The 17,608-nt window shown below is 44.1% G+C and overlaps 1 protein-coding gene across 1 annotated transcript; it reads right to left on the bottom strand.

Annotated features, from left to right (window-relative positions):
• Window positions 1–865: 865 nt before the first annotated feature.
• On the bottom strand, window positions 866–15,134 carry LOC138350797 (uncharacterized). The gene is made up of 2 exons (XM_069302231.1): window positions 15,080–15,134; window positions 866–3,432 (listed from the first exon to the last, which is right to left on the bottom strand). The coding sequence occupies exons 1-2, from the start codon at window positions 15,132–15,134 to the stop codon at window positions 866–868; spliced, it is 2,622 nt and encodes an 873-aa protein (XP_069158332.1).
• Window positions 15,135–17,608: the final 2,474 nt, after the last annotated feature.

Below are 17,608 nucleotides of genomic sequence, written 5' to 3'. Positions count from 1 at the left end.
CAATATAATTTAGATTGTAAACATAATTAAAATTGTAATGTAAATGTGTGTAAAACATTATCTCGCCAGAACGCACATATCAAATGACATTTCCCCGCCAGCATTTACTGTTATAATGAAACAATGTTAACTCTAATTCCCGTGCGGTTTTGCGGACGTCAGTGGCGGAGCGGAACCTCCCAGGCGTAATTGAAATTCGTGACGACATTGGCACCATTCCTGAGGTACAATCAAGTGCATACCAAGCGTTTCTGCGAGGCCCGCCAGCAGGTGTAGGAACACGGGACTTGTTCTTCGGTGGGGCAGTGGTCCCCACACCTGTCCTTCGGTGACGCAGCGGTCACCATACCTGTCCTTCAGTGACGCACTGGTCACCACACCTGTCCTTCGGTGAGGCAGCGGTCACCACACCTGTCCTTCAGTGACGCAGTGGTCACCACACCTGTCCTTCAGTGACGCAGTGGTCACCACACCTGTCCTTCAGTGACGCAGTGGTCACCACACCTGTCCTTCAGTGACGCAGTGGTCACCACACCTGTCCTTCAGTGACGCAATGGTCACCACACCTGTCCTTCAGTGACGCAGTGGTCACCACACCTGTCCTTCAGTGACGCAGTGGTCACCACACCTGTCCTTCAGTGACGCAATGGTCACCACACCTGTCCTTCAGTGACGCAGTGGTCACCACACCTGTCCTTCAGTGACGCAATGGTCACCACACCTGTCCTTCGGTGACGCAGCGGTCACCACATCTGTCCTTCAGTGACACACTGGTCACCACACCTGTCCTTCGGTGAGGCAGCGGTCACCACACCTGTCCTTCAGTGACGCAGTGGTCACCACACCTGTCCTTCGGTGTCCCAGCTTACACCACACAAATAAAGGCTGGGTTTCCTGCAGGAGGTAGGGGGGCTGGGTTTCCTGCAGGAGGTAGGGGGCTGGGTTTCCTGCAGGAGGTAGGGGAGCTGGGTTTCCTGCAGGAGGTAGGGGAGCTGGGTTTCCTGCAGGAGGTAGGGGGCTGGGTTTCCTGCAGGAGGTAGGGGGGCTGGGTTTCCTGCAGGAGGTAGGGGAGCTGGGTTTCCTGCAGGAGGTAGGGGGCTGGGTTTCCTGCAGGAGGTAGGGGGCTGGGTTTCCTGCAGGAGGTAGGGGGTGGGTTTTCAGCAGGAGGTAGGGGAGCTGGGTTTCCTGCAGGATGTAGGGAGCTGGGTTTCCTGCAGGAGTTAGGGGGCTGGGTTTCCTGCTGGAGGTAGGGGAGCTGGGTTTTCTGCAGGAGGTAGGGGGGCTGGGTTTCCTGCAGGAGGTAGGGGGCTGGGTTTCCTACAGGAGGTAGGGGGGCTGGGTTTCCTGCAGGAGGTAGGGGAGCTGGGTTTCCTGCAGGAGGTAGGGGGCTGGGTTTCCTGCAGGAGGTAGGGGGTGTGTTTTCAGCAGGAGGTAGGGGAGCTGGGTTTCCTGCAGGAGGTAGGGGGCTGGGTTTCCTGCAGGAGGTAGGGGGCTGGGTTTCCTGCAGGAGGTAGGGGAGCTGGGTTTCCTGCAGGAGGTAGGGGGCTGGGTTTCCTGCAGGAGGTAGGGGGCTGGGTTTCCTGCAGGAGGTAGGGGGGCTGGGTTTCCTGCAGGAGGTAGGGGAGCTGGGTTTCCTGCAGGAGGTAGGGGGCTGGGTTTCCTGCAGGAGGTAGGGGAGCTGGGTTTTCTGCAGGAGGTAGGGGGGCTGGGTTTCCTGCAGGAGGTAGGGGGCTGGGTTTCCTGCAGGAGGTAGGGGGGCTGGGTTTCCTGCAGGAGGTAGGGGAGCTGGGTTTCCTGCAGGAAGTAGGGGAGCTGGGTTTCCTGCAGGAGGTAGGGGGCTGGGTTTCCTGCAGGAGGTAGGGGGCTGGGTTTCTTGCAGGAGGTAGGGGGCTGGGTTTCCTGCAGGAGGTAGGGGGTGGGTTTTCTGCAGGAGGTAGGGGAGCTGGGTTTCCTGCAGGAGGTAGGGGGCTGGGTTTCCTGCAGGAGGTAGGGGGCTGGGTTTCCTGCAGGAGGTAGGGGGGCTGGGTTTCCTGCAGGAGGTAGGGGAGCTGGGTTTCCTGCAGGAGGTAGGGGGCTGGGTTTCCTGCAGGAGGTAGGGGGCTGGGTTTCCTGCAGGAGGTAGGGGGTGGGTTTTCAGCAGGAGGTAGGGGAGCTGGGTTTCCTGCAGGATGTAGGGAGCTGGGTTTCCTGCAGGAGTTAGGGGGCTGGGTTTCCTGCTGGAGGTAGGGGAGCTGGGTTTTCTGCAGGAGGTAGGGGGGCTGGGTTTCCTGCAGGAGGTAGGGGGCTGGGTTTCCTGCAGGAGGTAGGAGGGCTGGGTTTCCTGCAGGAGGTAGGGGAGCTGGGTTTCCTGCAGGAGGTAGGGGGCTGGGTTTCCTGCAGGAGGTAGGGGGTGGGTTTTCAGCAGGAGGTAGGGGAGCTGGGTTTCCTGCTGGAGGTAGGGGGCTGGGTTTCCTGCAGGAGGTAGGGGGCTGGGTTTCCTGCAGGAGGTAAGGGAGCTGGGTTTCCTGCAGGAGGTAGGGGGCTGGGTTTCCTGCAGGAGGTAGGGGGGCTGGGTTTCCTGCAGGAGGTAGGGGAGCTGGGTTTCCTGCAGGAGGTAGGGGGCTGGGTTTCCTGCAGGAGGTAGGGGAGCTGGGTTTTCCTGCAGGAGGTAGGGGGGCTGGGTTTCCTGCAGGAGGTAGGGGGCTGGGTTTCCTGCAGGAGGTAGGGGGGCTGGGTTTCCTGCAGGAGGTAGGGGAGCTGGGTTTCCTGCAGGAAGTAGGGGAGCTGGGTTTCCTGCAGGAGGTAGGGGGCTGGGTTTCCTGCAGGAGGTAGGGGGCTGGGTTTCCTGCAGGAGGTAGGGGGCTGGGTTTCCTGCAGGAGGTAGGGGGCTGGGTTTTCTGCAGGAGGTAGGGGAGCTGGGTTTCCTGCAGGAGGTAGGGGGCTGGGTTTCCTGCAGGAGGTAGGGGAGCTGGGTTTCCTGCAGGAGGTAGGGGAGCTGGGTTTCCTGCAGGAGGTAGGGGGCTGGGTTTCCTGCAGGAAGTAGGGGAGCTGGGTTTCCTGCAGGAGGTAGGGGGCTGGGTTTCCTGCAGGAGGTAGGGGGCTGGGTTTCCTGCAGGAGGTAGGGGGGCTGGGTTTCCTGCAGGAAGTAGGGGAGCTGGGTTTCCTGCAGGAGGTAGGGGGCTGGGTTTCCTGCAGGAGGTAGGGGGCTGGGTTTCCTGCAGGAGGTAGGGGGTGGGTTTTCTGCAGGAGGTAGGGGAGCTGGGTTTCCTGCAGGAGGTAGGGGGCTGGGTTTCCTGCAGGAGGTAGGGGAGCTGGGTTTCCTGCAGGTGGTAGGGGAGCTGGGTTTCCTGCAGGAGGTAGGGGGCTGGGTTTCCTGCAGGAGGTAGGGGGGCTGGGTTTCCTGCAGGAGGTAGGGGGCTGGGTTTCCTGCAGGAGGTAGGGGGGCTGGGTTTCCTGCAGGAGGTAGGGGAGCTGGGTTTCCTGCAGGAGGTAGGGGAGCTGGGTTTCCTGCAGGTGGTAGGGGGCTGGGTTTCCTACAGTTGTGTATAGTCCTTGACAGTCAGTCTGTCAGGTAAATGATTGTGAGGGAATAGAAATTCCCGCAAGCTTACACATGTTTGATTGAAGAAAGCACTCCTCCATTTTGTTAACAAGCGGGTGATCATGTGTGTACGCGCTCTAGTTTTCTTAGTATGGGAGCTGAACGTAAATTTTTTGGTGTCTATGGAAAACCGACGCCCTCGGCTGGTCGGTAAAGCTGTGGTGTCAGCCGTAACCTTACTGTAGAAGGAATTTCAGCATTAGTAAGATTTTAAGTTCAAGTTGTTTAGAGACAGCAAGCAGCGAGAGGTGACATTGAGTCAGGATCCCTAACCGTTCCCTAGCTAGTATAAACATTGGCCGGTAGGTTGTCACGTCACTTGAGTCACGTGACTAAGGGTCAAGAGGTTATTGTAAGCGGCACTCCTTTGGGCCTCCAAGATGCTGTCGCCTGATTAGTCGCCTTGAAGAACATGGGGGGAAGAGTGTCGAGGGAGGCCCCCAAGCTGTTTTCCGCGTTGGGATAATTATTCTGAAAGTGGCTTTTGATCTGGGAGGACGTGTTCCCGTAACCTCGGCCAAAGTTACGGAATATTCTGTCTTAACACGAGTTCATTTAGCCCAGTGTATATCAATCACGTCCTAGCAATTCTGTGTGTGAGAGTCAGGTACCGCAACGGCGCGCACATATATAGTGACGAAGATAGTGGTACGTTAGAAGAGTATCTCTACGCGTGTTAACCAACAGAGAAACTGGACTGTAGTTATCATATCCGTGGTCATCCAGTCAATCGTTAACGATCCGTCAACATTTCGCTTAGTGAACTGTTAGTAGTAATTTATTATATAAAATTCCCTGTGACCGAAGTTAAAATTCGAATGAATAACGTTAATTTACGAACTGTTGTGACTTAGATTAAATTTCATTTACCGTGGTGCCCGCACCTCCTGTGTCGCCCACTGCGCTCTCCCCGACGAAATCTCGTGGGAGTACGCGATTTTCTCCTCTGGGACTCTGAGCCTACACCGCCCTCGACACCCAGCGTCCTGTTGCTACAGCACCCAACACGTGTTCCTGTGAAAAAGGAATCTACCACGTGCGGTCTGTGATGTTGCCTGAGTTTCAATCAACGGCAGAGTTTTACTGAGTGTGAAAGAAGTATTTGAATGTAAGCCGGTTTATCAAAGTGAGTACTCCTTAATTAATTATGTGTCATTATCAGAAGTACATATTCCTTGTGTTGATCCACATCAACCTTACGGACTGTCCGCCTCCGTAAGCGGACAGCGATCGACTTTCCACAGTCGATTGCTGTTATCTGTTATATAATTACCGGTGAAGTGTGAACATCTGATGAGTGGCAGAACTCTGCCTAACAAGATAAACTTGCTGTACGTAGGGGCCAGTATGTGAGACAATCTTGTTCAAATAATCTTTTGTAATATGTATCTTAAAATGCTTCATCAATGTTACAGTTACTAATGTATAACGTTCAGCAATATGTCCCTCCTTCCATCTATGCATACGTGAATGTGGAGGCAAATCCTCGTTTTCCATGAGCCCCAACTCTGGAAAAATATTCCACGGTTTCGAATAAATTTTTGATTGTTATTAAAAGTAAGTCATCGACAGGTCGCTGGAGTATGAAAGCATGATCTGGGAGGCCACAGCCTTCCTGACTATGCTGTCTGGGGGGCTGAAGTATTGGTTTTAACATAAATGTTTGTTAAATACTCGCCTTTAAATAATTATCAAACATATTTGAGTACAACTTTGACATTGTTTAACACCAGAAACGTTGCCTAGTGCATTGTGTATTAAGTATACTAAAAACCTGATGGTTAAATAAATTTATTAAAGCAATTCATTTAATTCAAGAAATTCCCTCTGGACATTTTAATACATTAGTGGAAATTCACTGTAATTGAAATTCCGAGCAATCCTCAATCCGAGACAGTGAATTATAATAACGAAATAACAACCAGCAATAACGAAAGCCTTTGCTCTTTCTAAAGATAAATAAATAAAAGCGTAGTAGAACCACAATGGCTAAATTAATTAGTTTTATATTAAATCTAATGGCAACCCATTTGCGAGGGACAGCGAGCCGGCAGCCTACTGCTCCCAGACACCTCCCCCTCCAACCCGTTCACGCACTTGCTTATAGTCAATATTTGGCTTATTAATAAGTGCATATGTGACATACAAATTTATTGTGAATATTTGAGTTTACCTTGAAAAGCTGAATTGAAAACACCGAGCTAACCTAACCTTCTTAGTATGTTAAGATAAGCATCGTATTGTTTCTTAATTACAATTAGTACTTAACCTATACCTATATTGATATTACAGTTTTATAAAGATAATAAAACAAAACTAAAATATGTAAATAAATTGTAAAGTAACTCAGGATATTGTCAAATTTTGAATAAAATCTCTATTGTTTAATAAAACTGAAAGAAATTCCTAATATTAAAACTGGTGTAGAGAAAATCTATACGAAGAGTTTGTACCTTGAAAACAAAATGTAATTTGGAATATGCCACATATGTACTTGTTAATAAGGCAAATAGTGACTATAGGCAATAAGTCATATATGTACTGCCTTGTGCGAGAGCGGGTTCCCCCCCATCTCACCAAACTCTACAACTTGTCCCACATTTTGTTCTGGCAAGACGGCAGTTTTTGTTCAACAGCGCAGACGCCTCTTAACTCTTGTTCAAAGAAGCTAGTCGTTTCCTTTCTACAACAGACGTAATTGCTTGATTAAGGAAACAAGATACGACTTCCTGTCGTTATCGGCAGATTGCCACGGAGTTGGTACTGGCATGAATGTGACTGGAGCATTATCTTCAGTTCTTAACCACATGAATACAAGCAAAGAAAATTTGGCTATCAAGATGACCACTGTTACAATCTCAGGACCCCCGGTCCTGTACATCGGAAGGTCATGTGTTCCATCTTCACTGGACCGCTCCCTCGAGAGCTACTGCAAATTTGGCTCAGCTAAGTGTACATTGGTTTTACCACTGATATTTACAGTTCTTATTTTAGGAGAACTAGTGTATAATTTTGAACTAGGCTACCTGGTTATGAGGCATATCAACATAAAACTTCAAGGTGAATGTTGCAGGTTGAAGAGAAGCAACCAACCTATAAATCGAGATTTTTCTTATTACATTCCATTGTTGTCAGAGAGGCTGCGATTAACTGTATCTTCTCTCAATAACAATGCTGCAATCATGCTAAGTGCTTCATAGACTGTTTTACTTTATTTCTTTATGATAATTTATATTACAAATGCAGTTGACCCTTAGAATATTATAATTTTAAATTATCTTGGGCTAGGATTTCCAACAGCAATCAACATCTTCTTTTCCTTCACAAAGTATTCTAACAATGCCTCGTTAAAATGCTCCATATAATAATTAATTTTGCCCATTTTGCTCTCAGCAGCAACAAGTCCAACTACTTGGGCTGGACGGTAGATTGACGGTCCTGCTTCATGCAGGTTGGCGTTCAATCCCTGACCGTCCAAGTGGTTGGGCACCATTCCTTTCCCCCGGCCCATCCCAAATCCTTATCCTGACCTCTTCCCAGTGCTGTATAGTCGTAATGACTTGGCGCTTTCATCTGATAATTCCCTTCCCTTTTGCAGCAACAAAACTGCTCACACCTGGATGAGGCACATGTGGTTGACAACCCTAACTACAGTCGTATACAGGTCGTCCATGGTGTCGGCCCCCAAATGTCTGCATGCCCTTGGCTCAACCCGTCCTCTTAAAAATAACGTCGCTTTTCGCTCGTATACGCGCCTTGGCCAAAAATGGACGTAATTTTAAATGAAATCGGCTCCCGCAAGTGATGTACTGTCTCGTTTTCTCGTTTGAGTCCTCTAGCTTGCTCGGAAAGGTTAGGAAAGGAAACTTTCAATTAACATTTTTCATGACGTTTAGAAACTTAAGGAGAATTGCCTACCCACCTAACCAACCAGAGGACCCTTAACTTACTGTTTTGGAAAAAAAAATCCAAAATTGATTTTCAATTTTTTTTTTTCATTTTCAAATTACGTCCATATTCGGCCATATGGGCAAACGGTCAGTTCAGCCGTAATTTGTAAGAAGAAAAGCCGCACACCGCGAACATCATGGATACCTCGGACAATCTCTGGCTCCACCACACGGTTGAGAACGTTCAGTGCAACCCTTCCCCCTCCCCCTACCCACGCTGCTTGAAATGAGCAGGTGATTCCTCACTTTTACTCTCAGATCCAGAGTAGGCTTCGTTGCTTGGAATCCTAAATTCGTGTCCACTGCCTGAGAAACATTCATCATCACTAAGAAGTTTTCTAAATAAATGATTTTGGTGAGGGAGACTTTCTTCCTGCGTGGTAGCCGCATTTTGTAGCTGGAAATGTTTATGTCAGCCTTGGTCGATATCGTGAGACTGATGCTCAAGCAAGACGCCCGGGGTTGATGACAAAGACTTGTGTAGTATTTTATATAAATTGTTCCTCTCTGTATTTACTAGAAAAACACTTATCATTATGCCAGCATTTGAAGAAATTAGTGTTGCTGGGAAGGAGGACAAGCTGACCAGTTTAGTGGTTACCATTAAGGAAGTTACCAAATAAATGATTTTTTTTTATACAAGTCCCCAGGTCCAGACTATTATTGATGACCAAACCACACACAGGACCTAGATTCACGAAGCTCCATGTATTTCTTCATAAGTATATGTGCTACGAAGGTTCCTAGGTGCCGGCTAAGAATGCGGCAAAGAGCGTTTCATAAAAGTGTACATACGAAGATTTTTAAGTACAGGACAGTAATTCACTTAGGTCTCACTAGATATCACTAGGCTATTAGTTTGGCCAATCAGAGAGAAGGTAACTTTTTCATCTTACAGCTGTAGCCAATCACAACGCTTATCTGGCATATCGGAGCTTATCCTTGATGCACTTGCAACTTATTTACGTCGAATTTTCTTATAAAATTAGTATATTTTGAAGTAAAACTATGTTTTTTCAACTTGTACAGTCAGCACCGACATTGTAGTAAACAAATATTTTACATTTTTTGTTTATCTACGTAATTTTAAGAGATAGTCTGTAGGATTCCTTGTTGCTCTCAAGATTTGTGAAGCGATGGTTTTTATTTATGTATATATTTACCTAAATTTACCCAAAGGCCACTAACTATCTAGTGGCCTCGACGAGCTTGTTAAGTCCCGCCAATTGTCCTAATTATATTTTCTAGGTGGATTTTGGCATTTACGGCTTCAGTAGGTAGGCGGGTTCCATAGGTTTTAACCCACTGGGTGGAAAAAACATGTTTTCAGTCCTACTTGAGAGGACATACTCTCCAACACTATATCTGTGATTGCCTGTTATCAGTGACTTCATACCAAATGGTATGAGGTACTTTGAGCTCTGTAATTACTTCATACACTCATGAATATTGGAAGATATTCTTGTGCTGTACCCAGATTTTGCTAGTGGAGGCTAATAGATCAGCCTTACATATTGTTCTCTCCTGATTCCATGTATGACTGGCCATCCTGTGAGGTGGAGATGTTGCATGAGCTTATAGCTGGTTTTTGATCTAGACTATATGGTCCTTCATACAGAATAGGGAAGCAGCACATTGCTGTGTATACCTCAGCATGTTAAAAAAATACATTGTTTGAGAGGAGTCTTGTAGAAACTGGAAAGAGTAGTTATAATATAATGTTCCCATGATTCAGTGCTTACATCCTGTGAAAATCGTGAAGTTGTTGTTTAGTCAGAGTTGATTTGTTTTTTGTATTGAGGCTGGTATTTTCTCCCCTGATTCCATGTATGACTAACCATCCTGTGAGATGGGAGTATTAGATGAACTTATAGCTAGTTTTTTACCAACATTGTGTAATCTTCCATATAGAATAGGGTAGCAGCACATTGCTGTGTATACCTAAGCTTCTTAATACAAAAATATCAGTAATAAAGATTTTAAATTATTGTTTGTATTATTACCAATAATATCCTTATTAAATCATGTTAACCGTGGATCATTAAGATCTCAAGTTGATATGTAAGTCATATTTCTTTTGAATCATTCATTAAATTGTGCATTATGTCTCAATTTTTCACTTCATTGGATATACTATACTGTATAGTACAAAAAGATAGGATAAAAATATCAGTAATATTTCTTTTTATTATATTTTTTTATTTAAATAACTGCATCAATATTTTTACAGCTGACAGGATTTGTTTCTCACTGGTGCATTATTTGTTTAAAAATATTAGCTTTATTGTTACACTCAATGGTGCTACATAGCCTTCCCAGCTTGGTGCCTTCTTTTGATAATTACTTATCGATTGTTACACAGCCAAATTGTGCAACAGGAAGAGGTCTTGGACACATATTTGTTCTATGTTAAATGTAGAGGAATCAGCTGAGCATTCCTCAAATAAAATAAGTTGCCTCAGCTTATAAGGTAAATAAAATAAGCATTCCTCATATAAGTTGCTGCCTCACCTCACTGCCTTACTGCTACATAACCTTCTCGGCATGGTGCCTTCTTTTGATAATTACTTGTTCCACACGCCCAAATTGTGTAACAGGAAGAGGTCTTGAACCCCTATTTCCCTCTCTCTTTTCTAATAATCCATATAGTCATAATTATAGGTTTAAGTATTCAACCTTGAGGTTACCTTGAGGTGCTTCCGGGGCTTAGCGTCCCCGCCGCCCCGTCGTCGACCAGGCCTCCTGGTTGCTGAACTGATTAACCAGGCTATTGGACGCGGCTGCTCGCAGCACGACGTATGAGTCATAGCCTGGTTGATCAGGTATCCTTTGGAGGTGCCTATCCAGTTCTCTCTTGAACACTGTGAGGGGTCTGCCAGTTATGTCCCTTATGTGTAGCGGAAGCGTGTTGAACAGTCTCGGGCCTCTGATGTTGATAGAGTTCTCTCTCAGAGTACCTGTTGCACCTCTGCTTTTCAACGGGGTTATTCTGCACATCCTGCCATGTCTTCTGGTCTCATGTGATGTTATTTCTGTGTGCAGGTTTGGGACCAGCCCCTCTAATATTTTCCACGTGTAAATTATTATGTATCTCTCCCGCCAGCGCTCAAGGGAGTACAGATTTAGGCTCTTTAGTCGGTCCCAATAGTTTCGATGTTTTACTGAGTGGATTCTAGCAGTAAAGGATCTCTGCACGCTCTCGAGATCAGCAATTTCTCCAACTTTGAAAGGGGCTGTCATTGTGCAGCAGTACTCCACTCTAGAGAGCACTAGCGTTTTGAAAAGTATCATCATCGGTATAGCATCTCTAGTGTGAAAAGTTCTTGTTATCCAACCTGTCATTTTTCTTGCAGTTGTGACGGCTACTTTATTGTGTTCTTTAAAGCTAAGGTCTTCCGACATGAGTACACCCAGATCCTTTACATTGCCTTTTCGTTCTCTGTTATGATTTGCCTGAGTTTTGTACATGGTTTCCGTTTTTATATTTTCATTTTTTTCCATAGCGCATGAGCTGGAACTTATCTTCGTTAAACACCATATTATTTTCTCATATAAGTATTTTCAATGAGAAAAGTTTTTAAAGTTTTTACCCTAACCTAACATCATTTGAGCTTCACATTTTTTTTTATGTCTCACCCAGATTTAATTTCAAAGTAAAACCAAAGAAAATAAATTACATATATATGTATATGTAATACCCATTCATATACATACCCATCTATACTTATTAGTAGGTGAACGTGGTGATAGTAAATGCTCCCATTAGGCAGGGGGTTCATCACCTTCTCTCATATTTCATGTTCACTAGTGTTTATCTACTTAATAACTACTGGTATAATATCTTGCTATTATATAACTAATTTTAATAACATAAAATACATATTTACTGCAAGTTTGAAGCAGAGAATGCATATATAACTAACACAAAGGACTCCTCTTGACGAAATTCTCCAGCTAAAATCTTTTGTTTATAATAAAATCGATCCTCCATGTTGTGTAGTAGAGAGAAATTGAGTTATATCCAGTTTACGTAAGGCTACGAGTGGTCGACAGCAACCTTAGCCGACGGAGCAAACTTACGAAGATTTTCCTTCTTAGTATGCCTACCTGAATACCGACGTAGCTGCTACAAAGGCACTAAGAAGAAAAACATTTATAAGTACCTTCGTGAATCTGGTCCCAGGACCATTATCAAGTCGTATGTGATAATGGTCCAGAACGGACCGAAACGTCGTCGTTTCTTTATCTTCTGGTGTGTGGTTTGGTCATCATATCTTCAGCCACGTTATTGTCACTCATCGTCTGCACACTAATTATTTTCCAGTATGCTGAAGGACTGATAAACCAGAACATAATAAGTTATTTTTGTTTACATTTGTAATATATCAATATAATCGAGCCGAGTTACGTGGAGTGCTGGTAATGTGGCGAAGACTTTCAGAAAGAGGGACCCGATCACGCGGCTTCAACTGTCGTCCAATTAGAAAATTGCTTCTTTATGTTTGTAAAAAAAGTATAAAAAACTTTGTTGTTTATTAAGACTTCTCTAAAAAGTCTATTGTAATAATTGTTTTAGTCGATAATCCTAAAGCTATTTGCTTACATCTTGAAAGAAAAAATATATTAATAAAGGTTCATAACATACTTTACTAATATCTGCACATGTTTCACATATTTACAAATATTATTTTCCAATATATTGCAAGCTGTTGAGAGCGGGAAGGAATGAGATATTCTGTATCTTGACTTTAGCAAGAGCTTTAATATTGTACATCACAAAATATATTTAAAAACTTAGATGCTCGTGGTACTGCGGGGTGGGGGAAAGTTAGGGAGTGACCTAAGTTAGATCAGAACTTAGTTATTTCAAACCACATAGAGGCATAGTATAGTTGAAGTCCTAAACGGAACCTGTTCTAAGTTGTGTGTCCCGGGGCTCTTTTTTGAGACCTCTCGTTAACTATAGAAATTATTTTTTTACAGGATTGAAATTAAATATATTCACACATTTAAAAGATCCAAAAATAGAGCAGGAAAAAATTCACAGACCCAAAAATCGCAACAAGACGATTTACAAAGATTTTCAAAATGGATGAAAGATTGACAGGTACAGTTTAATGCTAAGGAAATGTAAGGGAATTTAGCTAACAATAATAATTACCAGATATGAGCTAGACAATAAAAATTGTCAAGAATCAATGAAAGACTCTTAGAAAGACCTAAGAGCGACCGGTTAGGAACCATACCCACTAAGGGGTCGTGACTCACCAGTTGGGAACCATACCCGCTATGGGGTCGTGACCCACAGGTTGGGAACGATACCCACTATGGGGTCGTGACCCACAGGTTGGGAACCATACCCACTATGGGGTCGTGACCCACAGGTTGGGAACGATACCCACTATGGGGTCGTGACCCACAGGTTGGGATCCATACCCACTATGGGGTCGTGACCCACAGGTTGGGAACCATACCCACTATGGGGTCGTGACCCACAGGTTGGGAACCATACCCACTATGGGGTCGTGACCCACAGATTGGGAACCATACCCGCTATGGGGTCGTGACCCACAGGTTGGGAACGATACCCACTATGGGGTCGTGACCCACAGGTTGGGAACCATACCCATTATGGGGTCGTGACCCACAGGTTGGGAACGATACCCACTATGGGGTCGTGACCCACAGGTTGGGATCCATACCCACTATGGGGTCGTGACCCACAGGTTGGGAACCATACCCACTATGGGGTCGTGACCCACAGGTTGGGAACCATACCCACTATGGGGTCGTGACCCACAGGTTGGGAACCATACCCACTATGGGGTCGTGACTCACAGGTTGGGAACCATACCCACTATGGGGTCGTGACTCACCAGTTGGGAACCATACCCATTATGGGGTCGTAACTCACCGGTTGGGAACCATATCCTCGTAGTGGGGTCGTGACCTAGGGGGAAGTGGTATGACCCACGGGTTCGGAACACCGCTTTAGAAAGTTGAGGAGTTGGGGATATTGTGTTGCGCCATTAAGCACAACATCATTGCGACTATTGATAATTTTCTTATATATTTTTCCATTCTATGCAAATACCATTTACCATCTGGAGGGTGAAGAAACACCAGATCACTTAACAATCGTTGGGACATTTGATTATTGTCGTAATCACTATATCTTGGTGATTCAGGATGGTGTTGTGGTGTTGAGAATGATATGACTTAATACTTCCCTCTTCCAAATGAAGTGTAAGACGTCTACTCAGTGTATTCGTGGTGTGTCCATGTTATGGAAAGTATGTAGTTGAACTGAGAGGGCCAATAGTACGAAATAAAAGAGTTCCTAAAATAGTGTCAATAGGGAGGCCTCGGCCCCCAAGGAAAGAATATTCCCAGAAAATAAACAATTGCTTGGCTAGTAAACGGTCTAGTCTAAGGTAATACCCTATTCCACTCTCAACGGGATGAATAGATACTCCTTTCTTAGTACTTATTTATTGAACCCTCTACTAACCCCCCATATACATTACTACAATAAAACAATTTACCACTCTACCTTACGTTAACCACCTTGGTCCACTTAGGCAGGATTCAAGGTTTACACTCACAAAACTAGGGTAAAGTCTACTTTGAAAAGGCACTTGCAAGGCTTGAGGCAGCCTAGGGTAGCTATGCCCCACGTGGTACCCTAGTCACAATGGAGTACATTTAGTGATGCCAAAACACTGGCTTAGACTACACAATACTTATAAATACTTATAAATCTTATACTCATAAGACACAATACTTTCCTGCCCGAAACGCTGCACGTACTAGTGGCTTTACAAGAGTGTAAATACTGTACTATGCTATGTATTCTCACAAACCCAATGTACTTTCTTGTATATAAATAAATAAAATAAATAAATAAATAAAACATACACCTAGCTAGTAACACGAAACAAACCTTGGAATGGACTTATCTAATAAAATATGAAATAAGGTAAGGGAAGAGAGGAGGAAAAGAAACAGAACCACACAGAAGAGTTGTGTCCACCACCACACAGCCAGCCAGAGAGAGCGACCCAGAGTCCTCCTGCCTCCTACTCTGATTGCTGCCGGACGGATACTCAGCTGATCGTACAGCAGACATCATCCCAAGTTTACTCAGACATTCATTACTCATTCATTTAATCATTCTAAAAATAGCTGACAATTAGTTCAATATTATATTTAATAAACAAGATTCGTCTTAAGTCTGGCAAGGAAGATAGGAACAAAAGCGCATCAGCAGTGAGAGGAGCCAGAGTATAAATGTTATTGTTAATTAATTATCCTTCTCACATGATCAACTCCTATCAATTAATGTAAAGTAATTATTTACAGCTCAATTTGACCTCTGGTTTCCAATTAAGGAACCCAGGGTCGTAACAGTCCAATATAGCATATATATAGGAGTGCACAGTCTCCAACGCTGCATTTGTATTGATACACTACATTAGTACACCTCAGCTTGTCAGAAGAGGCGGAGATGTTATTTCTCATAATAAGGGAAGATGTACCTGGGATGTACCTGCGCTTCCCCATCCATTGGCCCCATCCTGCGCTTCCCCATCCATTGGCCCCATCCTGCGCTCCCCCATCCATTGGCCCCATCCTGCGCTTCCCCATCCATTGGCCCCATCCTGCGCTCCCCCATCCATTGGACCCATCCATGCAGAAGGAACCAAAAATAAATAATGTTACAGCTGCCTAATGGCTGGCAAGAAGAAGATTATGAACCTGTTTGTGACAAGTTTTGTAAACCTTATGGACAAAGATATTTTACTGTTATTGTTCGTGTTCAAGAGTTTTTGTGACTCTGTAGTGATAGCTATTGTCTTAGACATTAACAATATCGCTAATGATATTACTTACGACAGTCCTGTTATGGTGTTCGGTTATCATGCAACAAAGCTCTTGCAGCTACATAGTGAATGATAAAAAAATCTATATTTTTGTTTAACGCCAAGGACTTTTATACATTGGCTCTAATATTACAAAGAGAAACAGTCGTGTTTGAGCGTGCAGTGTAGTTTACACTGCATACACTACTACTGTATGTAGGATCATACACTGCTACTGAATGTAGGATCATACACTGCTACTGAATGTAGGATCATACACTGCTACTGAATGTAGGACCATACACTACTACTGAATGTAGGATCATACACTACTACTGAATGTAGGATCATACACTACTACTGAATGTAGGATCATACACTGCTACTGAATGTAGGATCATACACTGCTACTGAATGTAGGATCATACACTGCTACTGAATGTAGGATCATACAGTACTACTCTATATACTATCATACACTACTACTGAATGTAGGATCATACACTACTACAGAATGTAGGATCATACACTGCTACTGAATGCAGGATCATACACTGCTACTGACTGTAGGATCATACACTGCTACTGAATGTAGGATCATACACTACTACTGAATGTAGGATCATACACTGCTACTGAATGTAGGATCATACACTGCTACTGAATGTAGGATCATACACTGCTACTGAATGTAGGATCATACACTACTACTGTATATACTATTATACACTACTACTGAATGTAGGATCATACACTACTACTGAATGTAGGATCATACACTACTACTGAATGTAGGATCATACACTGCTACTGAATGTAGGATCATACACTGCTACTGAATGTAGGATCATACACTGCTACTGAATGTAGGATCATACACTGCTACTGAATGTAGGATCATACACTACTACTGAATGTAGGATCATACACTGCTACTGAATGTAGGATCATACACTACTACTGACTGTAGGATCATACACTGCTACTGAATGTTGGATCATACACTACTACTGAATGTAGGATCATACACTACTACTGAATGTAGGATCATACACTACTACTGAATATAGGATCATACACTGCTACTGAATGTAGGATCATACACTACTACTGAATGTAGGATCATACACTACTACTGAATGTAGGATCATACACTGCTACTGAATGTAGGATCATACACTACTACTGAATGTAGGATCATACACTGCTACTGAATGTAGGATCATACACTACTACTGAATGTAGGATCATACACTGCTACTGAATGTAGGATCATACACTACTACTGAATGTAGGATCATACACTGCTACTGAATGTAGGATCATACACTGCTACTGAATGTAGGATCATACACTACTACTGAATGTAGGATCATACACTGCTACTGAATGTAGGATCATACACTACTACTGAATGTAGGATCATACACTACTACTGAATGTAGGATCATACACTACTACTGAATGTAGGATCATACACTGCTACTGAATGTAGGATCATACACTGCTACTGAATGTAGGATCATACACTACTACTGAATGTAGGATCATACAGTACTACTGAATGTAGGATCATACAGTACTACTTCTATCTTGAGATGATTTTGGGGCTTCGTGTCCTCGCGGCCCGGTCTTCGACCTGGCTATCTTTTCGTTACACCCCCCCCCCCCCAGGAAGCAGCCCGTAGCAGCTGTCTAACTCCCAGGAACCTATTTACTGCTAGGTAACAGAAGCATCAGAGTGAAAGAAACATTTTGCCCATTTATCTCCGCCTCCACCGGGGATCGAACCCGGAACCTCAGGACTACGAATACGAAGTGCTGTCCTCTCAGCTGTCAGGCACCCTTTACATAGGCAGGCACTTTATGTAGAATCATACACAACTACTGTATGTAGGATCATACGCTACTGTATGTAGGATCATACACTACTACTGAATGTAGGATCATACACTACTACTGTATGTAGGATCATACACTATTACTGTATGTAGGATCATACACTATTACTGTATGTAGGATCATACACTATTACTGTTTGTAGCATCATACACAACTACTGTATGTAGGATCATACACTTCTACTGTATGTAGGATCAAACACTTCTACTGTATGTAGGATCGTACACTAATACTGTATTTAGGATCATACAATACTACGGTATGTAGGATCATACAATACTACTGTATGTGTGATCATTCATTATGCTGCGTCT

This window comes from Procambarus clarkii, chromosome 47, assembly GCF_040958095.1.
Source record: "Procambarus clarkii isolate CNS0578487 chromosome 47, FALCON_Pclarkii_2.0, whole genome shotgun sequence".
NCBI lineage: Eukaryota > Metazoa > Arthropoda > Malacostraca > Decapoda > Cambaridae > Procambarus > Procambarus clarkii.
Note: the sequence above shows the minus strand (reverse complement) of the source record. Positions and strands in the feature narration are given on the sequence as shown.

What these genes read in the sequence shown, in the direction of transcription:
- LOC138350797 (XM_069302231.1), bottom strand. Translation starts at nt 15,134, where the DNA reads ATGGGGCCAATGGATGGGGAAGCGCAGGATGGGGCCAATGGATGGGGA. An exon ending in CAATGGATGGGGAAGCGCAG is followed by an intron (nt 3,433 to 15,079) that starts GTACATCCCAGG and finishes TACCTCCTGCAG; the next exon opens with GAAACCCAGCCCCCCTACCT.